The 10,125-nt window shown below is 38.5% G+C and overlaps 1 protein-coding gene across 1 annotated transcript; it reads right to left on the bottom strand.

Annotated features, from left to right (window-relative positions):
- Positions 1 to 5,945: 5,945 nt before the first annotated feature.
- On the bottom strand, positions 5,946 to 9,886 carry LOC5503242 (protein crumbs homolog 1). The gene is made up of 6 exons (XM_032371592.2): positions 9,788 to 9,886; positions 8,093 to 8,209; positions 7,206 to 7,298; positions 6,987 to 7,117; positions 6,456 to 6,564; positions 5,946 to 6,340 (listed from the first exon to the last, which is right to left on the bottom strand). Exons 1-6 carry the CDS (start codon positions 9,852 to 9,854, stop codon positions 5,970 to 5,972), a joined length of 888 nt encoding a protein of 295 aa, XP_032227483.2. The 5' UTR covers positions 9,855 to 9,886; the 3' UTR covers positions 5,946 to 5,969.
- Between the last annotated feature and the right edge of the window lie 239 nt (positions 9,887 to 10,125).

Genomic DNA, 10,125 nt, shown 5'->3' with positions numbered 1-10,125 from the left:
TTTATAACTGTAAACCCCAGTAATCTCACGAAGCACTCTTTAAGGTCATACCGTAAATCATCTAATAAACGCCCGTTATCTAAAGAACTCCTCCTATCTAATGAACGCCCCCCTTAAGGTAATTCCCTTGAAATAGTTCTACAACCCAGAATTTCTCAAAACTTGGCATAAACAATATTGAAGTTAAGGGCTTTCAAAAAATGTAATAAAAAAATGGGGGTACCGACCTCGTTTTCACAACAGAGGGGCGTAGAGTTGACGCGTTTTTACTGATCGCGCGAGGAAAAATCCCAACCCTTTAGTTTTCAAAAAGAGTGCCTATAGTCTTTAGAAAATTAAGTTCTGTTTGTCGAGCTGCCAAAATCCGATTCCCAAACAATAACCCGTAGTAGCTAATGTTCAAAACAAATTACATTTTAAGAGATCGCACTAAAGACATTATTTTCGCCACTATTTATACGGTAAAAATCGCCATTTTGAAGTATTTTTACGGCTTTTAAGAGAAAATAAAAAACTTCTACAACCCAACTTTTTTTCTTCTTTCAGTATATCATTTTTCCGTATAAAATTAACTATTTCAGCAAATAGAAAATGGGGGTAACCGACTTCGTTTTTCTGTCAAAGCGATTTTAAGTAAAAAACGCGTGCCTTTTGCTTTGTTTTCTTGTACAACTGTGGCGCGCGCGCGCACTTAACCCATTGACTCCTGGCTATTTTTGAGCTGAATTTACAAAAAAAACAGACTGAAAACAGATACCCCCCCCCCCAATTCTGAGTTTTATACAGCCCGTCAAAGTCAAACACAGCTGCACCTAGTCAGCGGTATCCAAGCTTTGCAACAGTGCTTTGCGGTCCCCACTTTTAATCCCTCGTCGTTGTGCTGAAGCCAGCACAAGTTGATGGCTGCTTGTATTTTTCATCAAAGATACAGCTATGAGCATATTAGGAGAGTGTCCCAGGACATCATGAAGTCTTTTGGGGCATAATTGAGTGCTTTGCTTATGGATATTTGCAAGCAAAGGTGGATTCATGATGCTTTTTTACTTGTTTGGCTTTGCCTGGATGAGAAAATAATTTTCTAATAAATCACCACAGCTCTCCAAAATGCTGTCTTTTCTGAAACCAAATTGATTCCAAAATTGTTTACACTGTTATTCTGGGTCTGTATGACCTGGAATTGATTTGTTTGGCTTCGGGGTGAAAAGACTTCTAAAAAACCATCTGACTTTGGGGAGAGGAGTGTTGACTCGCCCTCCCCTCGTGAATTTTTCCCTGGATCTCCCAGAATGCTTTTCAATCCGTAAAGGCATCTTCGTGGTTTTACAAGCCTTCAAGGAGTGGACATTTGTTTTGAGGCCATGGAAATGAACCTGGAGGATCAGAATAAAGGTATCTATTTGTGTCTTGAGCTGTGTTTGCTGATCTCTCTCCCTTGTGTTGTATTTCAAACGTTTTATTGAGAGGGGTGATTCTGCTTTTCTTTTCTTGTTCGATTTGAAATTTGTCAAAGAACCTGTGCTATTATTTGGCTTAAGAGTAGTTGCCAACACCTTGGTTGGATGCATATCTTCAAGACCATTTATCCCTTAGACTGATGCCTGAGTATCTTCATCTTGTTGTGTTTAGTTTGCATTTATGAATTTATTGGGTTGTGGGTACTTCCCAAAGCCGGTACAGGCCGGTTGAGGGGTCAATGTGTTAATACCGGAAAATTCGAACAAACAGCGTGCGCCACTATGCGCAGAAGGGGTGCGTAGTGCAATTCAAGAGAATTACCTTAAGCCAGGGGCTCATAAGTAGGGGCAATCATCTGTATTATATAAGTGTCACGGCGTTTCCTAGGATCGGGCTATTTTTAGACGCACGGATTAGCCAATCAGATGACAGGGCGGAAAAAATTGACTTTGCCTCAAGGAATCCAAAATGGCGGCCGAGAAGGGGGGAAACGACGCTTGCTTTTCAAAGTCTTCCTAACGTCGTCAAATGCTTTCTTATTTCTTGATCCTTTTTGTCGCAGAGAAAGAAACATTTAGTTACTAGCCTTGGACTATTTATTTCTCCATAAGTGGACTCAAACGTTGTTACGAGGACGTTTTTTCTTGCTCTTGCAAAGCAATAAATTCGAAAATAAATGATCATTTGTTTCGGTCTCGAAATTCTCTCGCTGAGAGGCCATATTATCATTCATAAGGTGTTTGATACTGCTAGTTAACTAACAATAGTGTAAGAAGTAACATATGGAAGTTTATGTCTTGTTTTTTGTTTTACATTTATATTAAACTAGCTCTTCAAAACTGTAAGTAATTGTGTTTGTATAAGAAAGAATTTAGTCATGATACGCATGAATATCAACACTAATGACCTGCCCTCGACTCAACTTGCCCTGATCTGGTAAGAAATTGTAAAAAATAATCATGTAAAAGTATACCAACATAAAGGCAACTTCAATATGAATTACATTTTTTTTTTTTTGTAGATTCTTTTTCCTGAGGTACTGACCTCTTGGCTGTCTAGAAATCATAATAAGATTTAAATCATTGCAAAAAAGGCCAGGAGTGTATCTGTCATCCTGGCTTGTAATAAGACTATAGTAATGGCTCTTGTAAAATCTTTCGAAAAAGTTCTTGATGGAAAGACGATGCTGTCACTCGAACAGTTTCAGGCTCTTGAAATGTTTGTGGATCACTTGGGGAAATGGACTGAAAGAATTTACAACGAAACAAATATTCAGAGGAAGGATATAGAAATGTCATGATCAATGTAGATGAGGCTAATATTTAAGTTACAATAAAAAAAATTTTCAATTTTTTAGTGCACATGCCTAGAATGTAATAGCTGCTCAAACATTCCATTTTGGTTTGAATGTATCAATTAACATTTGACCAAGAACTCTGCAAAACCCTCTCATAACAACATTAGGTTAACATATTCACCCTTTATAGCTACCAACTCCCTTGCTATAGCTTAAAAATACCCAGTTTGTTGCTATTATTTGCTGGTTTGATAAGATGTTGAGAATCAAGGCAAATAAGTCAATAGCTTGGACAAATTTTATACTATGACTTTGATAACCAGGATTTGTTGGTGCCCTGCTTCAGTCTGTGAAAAGAAAAATCTGGACTTCAGATTCTTAGAAGTTGTTTTAACACCATCCCAAATGAATGTATACAAAATGGACCAAATAAGCCCAGGAAGGAAACGGCTTGACAACTTCTATCCTGCTGGATCTTGTGGACTGTTTCAACAGTTAGAGACAAATACAGACTTTAAAAGAAAAAGGTTGACACCATTCGGAGGTGCTTTTAATACACTATATTTTGGCAGGCCAATACCTGCAGTTAATATTTAATAGTAAGAGTAGCATGTTTGCAGCTAATATGGAAAAGTTCAAAAAAATAATTAACTAAGAAAATGATAATTATTATAGGGAGTTGTGTAAACTAAGTTATTTTACAGTAAACAAAAGTCAACAATAAAGCTTTTTTTAGTAGCAAAACACAGCCATGAATGTAGCAGATATTATCATTAAAAGGAAAACTTCAGGATATTTTCCTTATCATTATATATAATTATCTATTACAGCGAAATAACAGACTGTTGTTATTACAGGGAAATAGCAGACTGTTTGAGTGGCAGCATAATCTTCCCCACAAGAGCTTTTCTGAAAGATTTAATTAACTCTTTTAATTAAAGATTTAATTAAATCTTTCAGAAAAGCTCTTGTGGGGAAGATTAACAAGGACTGAAAGTGCATTACTATAATGCTGGCAAGTCTTACATTATATGCATGCTTTTGTACCTTCCTTGCCTTTTTTGTAATGATTATAAAACGTATTATAGTTTCTGGTCAACCAAGAGTTCACATGAGAAACGACCACTTCAGTGGATACTCAATATAATACACATTCTCTCTATCCTTTCTTTTTTGGAAAGTCAAATTTGAACAAAAGTAAGTTATTCATAACAGATCATAAAAAAACAAGTAAAAATTTTCGAATTAAATGGAAATAGAATTTACAAAAAGACAAAAACATCCATATTGAGGTTGCCTTTTATGTTAGTATACTTTTAGATGGATATTTCTTACAATTTCTTACCAGATCAGGACAGTGAGTCCAGGACAGGTCATGGGTGTTGATATACAAACACAGTTCCAGCTTTGAAGAGCTCGTTTAATAAAAATATTTAACAAAAACAAGACATAAACTTTAGTATGTTACTTTTTACACTATACCTAGCAGTATCAAACACCTTTTGAATGATAATATGGCCTCTCAGCGAGAGAATTTCGAGATCGAAACAAATGATCACTTATTTCTGAATTTATTGCTTTGCAAGAGCAAGAAAAAAACGTCCTCGTAACAACGTTTGAGTCCACTTATGGAGAAATATACAGTCCAAGACTAGTAACAGAATGTTTCTTTCTCTGCGACAAAAAGGATTCAGAAATAAGAAGGCATATGACGACATAGGTAGACTTTGAAAAGCAAGCGTCGTTTTCCCCCTTCTCGGCCGCCATTTTGGATTCCTTGAGGAAAAGTCAATTTTTCCCGCCCTGTCATCTGATTGGCTAATCCGCGCGTCTAAAAATAGCCTGATCCTAGGAAACGCCGTGACACCTATATAGTACCAGAATGTGGGGAAGTTGATTGCCCCTACTTATGAGCCCTTGCTTAAGCTTAAAAGTTTGTCATGAACGCCCCTTTCTAACAACCCCCCACCCTATCCTCCATGCCAGCTTAAAAACAAAAGACGTAGGAATTTAGGTAATATAAATCAAATTTAATTAATCTGATTTTGGCTACTACTGGGTCAGGCTTGCTTAAAAACAAGAAACGCGCAGGTTGTTATTTCACATGATCCTGACAGAGACTGGAACCCCGCCGCACTTGGGTTTGTTTTGTTATAGTATGTAAAGAATGCCCTCTGATAAACGCCACCTGTCTATTAAACGCCCCCCCCCCCTCCCCCACCCCCTCGGGCCATCTAAATTTATTAAATGCCCCGGGCGTTTAGATCATTTACGGTACACTGTTTTCTTTAGGGAGACCTTAGATTGAAACACCTGACCCAATAGCTAGTGCTAAAAAAAAACCAAGACTAGTTCCAGTGCCGCGCGGTTAAACAAACCTTTTGTTTTGAAATGGCGGCTTTTTTACCTGTCCTGTGTAAATGTCGCATTGTTGCGAATGCTAAGAAAACTAGCGCAAAGCTAAGGCTATATATATTTTTTATGACTCCCTTATTATCAAGTAAATCTGTCATCTTTTGTACTTTATGTTTTAATGTGTACAGTTAATCAAAACAGCAACTGAAGTCAGCATTTCGTACCTTTTCCACAGGTAGCCCAAGCTCTTTATTTGTCTCTATTGATAGTGGTAACGTAGGGCGAAAAACAAAATTATTGAAAAAAAAACTTCAACCAATTTCACGATTTGAACTCTTACCAAAACGAAGTGAATATTGAATCTTGAAAAAAAAGCTTTAGTACGGCCAGAGAACACGCAAAAAGTAAACAAACATAGGAAGAAAACGTTGTCGTTTTAAGAGACTGGTACCGAGGACTCTTAGTTTCTTTTCAGATACTTTCTCCATTGACTAAAGATGGACACAGTCACTGTTTTTCTCTTCTGTTTAAAAGTCGTAAAGTTTACGAAGCACCTGCAGTACGGTAACCTTAAAAATAACAAGAACCGTGCAGTTTTTCTAAATAAGGAATAAATTAGTTTCCTTATATGGAAGTAACCGCGTTTGGTTTTTTTTTCACTAATTTTGTTTTTCGCCATATGTTCACCGTAAATATCAATAGGGACAAATAAAAAGCTTGGGCTACCTGTGCCTTCACTCGAACGATTCAATACTAAGATTGTGTTTGTTTTCGCCAGAGCCCGCGCAACTGCGGGCGTTTGCCGTGTAAGTGGCCTGGGATCATGGCTAATCTAAATGGTCACGCAACATTAGAAGTGACCCTAGTCTGCGCCACAATAACGAACAAAACAATTCATTTGAATTAACTGATACACTATAAACGTGTCACAGTGTGTCGCGTAGATTGTACCAGGCCAGTTATTACATATATTGTTACCCCGTATGTTATATTTTAGCCCCACTCGGATGTCTCCACGCTTAGGTTGACCATCCACCAGCCATACTTGAAAATCTGCATTACAGTGCTGCTCTTCCATCGGGCAGTAGTCAACCATGTGTGTGCCCGCTTCCCCAACAAATCGATACCAATTGGCACTGGTGATTAGGTATCCGTCACAAAGTATTCCAATATAAGAGGCATTAACATTTCTGTCAGCTTCGGAAAGGTTACGATACGTTAAGCATTCCAGGGCTGAAACAAGAAGTGTTTAAATTTTTTAAAGAGTATCATTTTAAATAATCCGTCACTCCTCATCAATTCACAGAAGAAAGCCTTGCAGTGGTCCTCCTATTATCACAGTACTTACGTGTTTCGCATCGGCTCCCTGTAAATCCAGAAACGCACATGCAACCGTAATCGGTATCATTCCAAAAGCAAGTTCCGTTATTTTGGCACCCATTTTCTTCACACAAGATCTGTAAGAGATCAGGAACTTAATTGATAGTTTTGTGCTCTTCCTGCAGTAACATTTGTCGTTGTTAATGTGTAGTTCCAACAGATACACATCCCCCCCCCATCATTGAGAGGATTTGAAATTCCGGGGGGGGGGGGGGGGGTTGAGACGCCCAGGAATTTCCGGTGGAGAGAGAGGGGGGGTTAATGCCCTTTTTCCTTAACAGTTACTGTATTTATCTTTTTCCAGAGGGTTGAAAAGAGGGGTGGGGGGTCATACCTTCGACCCCCTCAATGGGGGGGGGGTATGGATATTTTCTGGAACTACACAATGTTTGTTTATGTCGTTATTGTTTATTGTGACAGTTTTTTATTTTGTATCTTGGCTGTTGTCGCTCGTCACTGAAAACATTTTCATGCGTTTTTTTATTTTCCAGGTAAACACCTGTTTTAAAGTGTCACAGTGTCTTCCCGTATATCCGGGGGAACAGGTGCAGTTGTAGTTCCTATCGCCTTGAGTGTTGTTACAAACACTATTGTTACTGCAGGGATTGGAGTCACACGGCCTCGGGATGCCTGAAGAGCATACAGAAACTCTCATTAATGATTTTAATAATAATTCGCAAGTTAAATGTTGTTTAAAACATGACCTGGAAGTGCATACCTGATTCACAGTGTCTTCCCGTGTATCCAGGGGGACAGGTGCAGGTGAGGTTTAAACAAGGGCAAGGGCTTGAGTCACACAGCTTAATGTTATCTACAGAACAACCAAAAACCGGGCTCAACTAAAAATACTTAGATTTTACCATAAATCTAATCATTTTGAGCTCCATTCAGGGGCCGCGCGGCATAATTTTGAAGAGAGGACTGGCAATTGAAATTGTATCAGGATAAAGAGACAGAGCAAAAAAATGGCATGAAATTTTCAAATTCTCAATATATAAGCTCAAGATTCCACATACAAGGAGTTTCTCTGACCAAAAGCTTAATTCTAAATTTTAAAGAAATTTAGAAGATATGAAATTTAGATATTATCGAGCAAAGTTGGCTTAATTTCTGATCAGAGCCCGACTTCTCCCTAAAAACGAGGAGAATTCATACTTTAAACATGTAAAAATTGCACTTCAAGCCTCATATCTCTAAGACGAATCCGTTAGTAAAAAACACTTTTTGATATGTTTTGGAGATGTTTCATTATATATGAACGTTTTTTTTTTTTTTTTTAACCAACATCGGGTTTCAAGCGGTACATATGCAACCGAGGACAAATTTGTTGAACAGTTTAAAATCTGAAACCACAAACCACCCCTCCAACTGAAACCACTACCCACCCCTCCCCCCAACTTTCGCCCCCCACTTATGGGATTGCTCCGCCGCCCCTGCACATAGATAGTGGGTAGCGATAAAGCGGCGACAAAAGCGGTTATTTATTACTGAGAATTATTAAAATCGTCATTAATTTGAAGGTAGGTATGTGAGTGGATTTATAATAAAGCAATTAGACTACTCCTCGTTTTCTATGAGTTAAATAGTTAAAGTTTAAGCTAATACCTGTCTCACAGTGTCTTCCCGTAAATCCAGGTAAACAGGCGCAGGTGTAGTTGTTACCGTCCTGTGTGTTGCTACAAAACCCGCCATTGTGGCAGGGACTTGAGAAACAGGGCTTGTCTGAAAGACAGTTGCAATGCTTTTATAAACAGCCGTTGACGTTAGAATACACTCTTTTTTTATAAGAACGTCTAATTTTTAGTTGAGGCTGGGTCGTTCTTATTTTTGGGACATTTAAAGGCTAAATATGTTCTTAAAGATGTTTTTAAATTTTAGTGAATGTAAGAATATAATCCCCAATGAATTATTAAGAAAATAATCACACTAATGATCAATAGCAATTAGTAAGGTTGTTACTATGAGCACAATTTGATACTGCATATTAGAACGCATCAGGACTAAAAAAGAAATTTTATTATACTATCTGAGCCTCACATGTTCTTAGCATGTTCTTAATGGTGAAATCTTAGGCTGGACGTTCTTATAAAAACGGGTGTATGCCTAACAGCGGAAATTGGATTTTACGATATGCCTCGGGAGAAAAAAAATGTATCGTTAAATCGAGGTATCGTCGCAAAGACGTCCTCGTTAAGATACAAATACGATACAAAATTGCGCTTGGGAAAGCAGATTTTTCATCGTAACATTGATAATATCGTTGTATCCAATATCGTTATATCGAGGTAATTTCTTAGACATTTCACTCTATTTCCGCATGGAAAAAGCAACGTCATCGTAAAATGAGGTTGGATTGTACAAGGTTATCGTAAAATTCAGTATCGTAAAATCCAGGTTTCACTGTAGCTCTCAAATGTAGTTTGATCAGTTCTCTCCTAGACTAATATTAGAGAAAAGTCTTTTTTGAAGCATGCTTGGTCGAATTCAACAAAATGAAAAAAAATGTGATGACTTCAGTTGGTTTCAGGTGCAACAGAACCTCAATAAAGCGGACATGGCCGCCGTTATCTGGTGTGACGTCCGAAGCCATTTCTACGTTTATTTTCGATTGAATTTACAACTCAAAAAGCCACGTGATCAGTTGGTGCAAGTTTGCCAAATTCTATAGAGAAGAGAACTTCATTACTGCGGATTCTCTTGGAGGCAAAAGATTTGTCCGATAAAAATGGATGTGTCCGATAAAAAGGTTTTGGTTATGATATTCGACAATTGACAAAAGAATGTAAACGGGGCATTGCATGAAGAAGAGCTTCAGCTGAATATAGGTCCAATGTCCGGGCACCGCGTAGAGGGCGGGGCCGGGGGGAGCACCACTGCTTGCGACAGAAAGAAGTCAAATACTATGATTTATTCCTTTTTTGTTTTACAATATGATAATTGTCAGTGGTGTCCCCCCCCCACACACACACACACGCACACACACACAAACTTTTCAACTCCGCGGTCCCTGATATTTGGAGATTCCTGTACTCAATTAATGCATGGTGCTTGCGCAAACTCTCATTCAAAACCTCTGATAATAGGTCTTAAAAGTACCGCAGGATGGCGATCGTGCAGTTGTAAGGTCACCTATAGGAGGGGGAGGGAAGAGGGGTTTCTTTTTACTATTCGGTCCTTAGGTTACCGCATAATGCCGATCCGGTTGGATAGTTTTAAAGTCATCTAGAAGGGGGGGAGGAGGGGAGGGAAGGGGGAGAGGGGAATGGGGAGTCCTTTTTACTTTTTCGGTCCTTTAGTTACCGCATGAGGACGATCCGATAGGGCAGACGCACGAGAATCCGCCACTCAAAAAGCTGGCCTTGCACATCCGGTCACTCGGACAGGAACCAGCAACGCAGTCGTTCTAAAGATAAAAGACAACCTCAATTGGAATGATAATACACGTATGGAAAGGGACGCGTCCGACTAAATACGCAAGCGAATATAATAAAAATCTTACAACTTATACCGCCAAAACTTATGTTATTATATATGTTTATGATCTAGTCCGCATGTCGAGAAATATCTCAGTCGTATACACCTATTTCAAATAAAATTACACTCAGGAAACCAAGTGTGGTAACCTGCAGTGGTTCTTG

This window comes from Nematostella vectensis, chromosome 11, assembly GCF_932526225.1.
Source record: "Nematostella vectensis chromosome 11, jaNemVect1.1, whole genome shotgun sequence".
In the NCBI taxonomy this organism is placed as follows: Eukaryota; Metazoa; Cnidaria; class Anthozoa; order Actiniaria; family Edwardsiidae; genus Nematostella; species Nematostella vectensis.
Note: the sequence above shows the minus strand (reverse complement) of the source record. Positions and strands in the feature narration are given on the sequence as shown.

Excerpts from the sequence above, each read along its gene's own strand:
- LOC5503242 (XM_032371592.2), bottom strand. The coding sequence starts at position 9,854 with ATGTGCAAGGCCAGCTTTTTGAGTGGCGGATTCTCGTGCGTCTGCCCT. Across the intron at positions 7,299-8,092 it reads GGGAAGACACTGTGAGACAG|ATAACATTAAGCTGTGTGAC; the intron begins GTATTAGCTTAA and ends GTTGTTCTGTAG. Across the intron at positions 7,118-7,205 it reads GGGAAGACACTGTGAATCAG|GCATCCCGAGGCCGTGTGAC; the intron begins GTATGCACTTCC and ends TATGCTCTTCAG.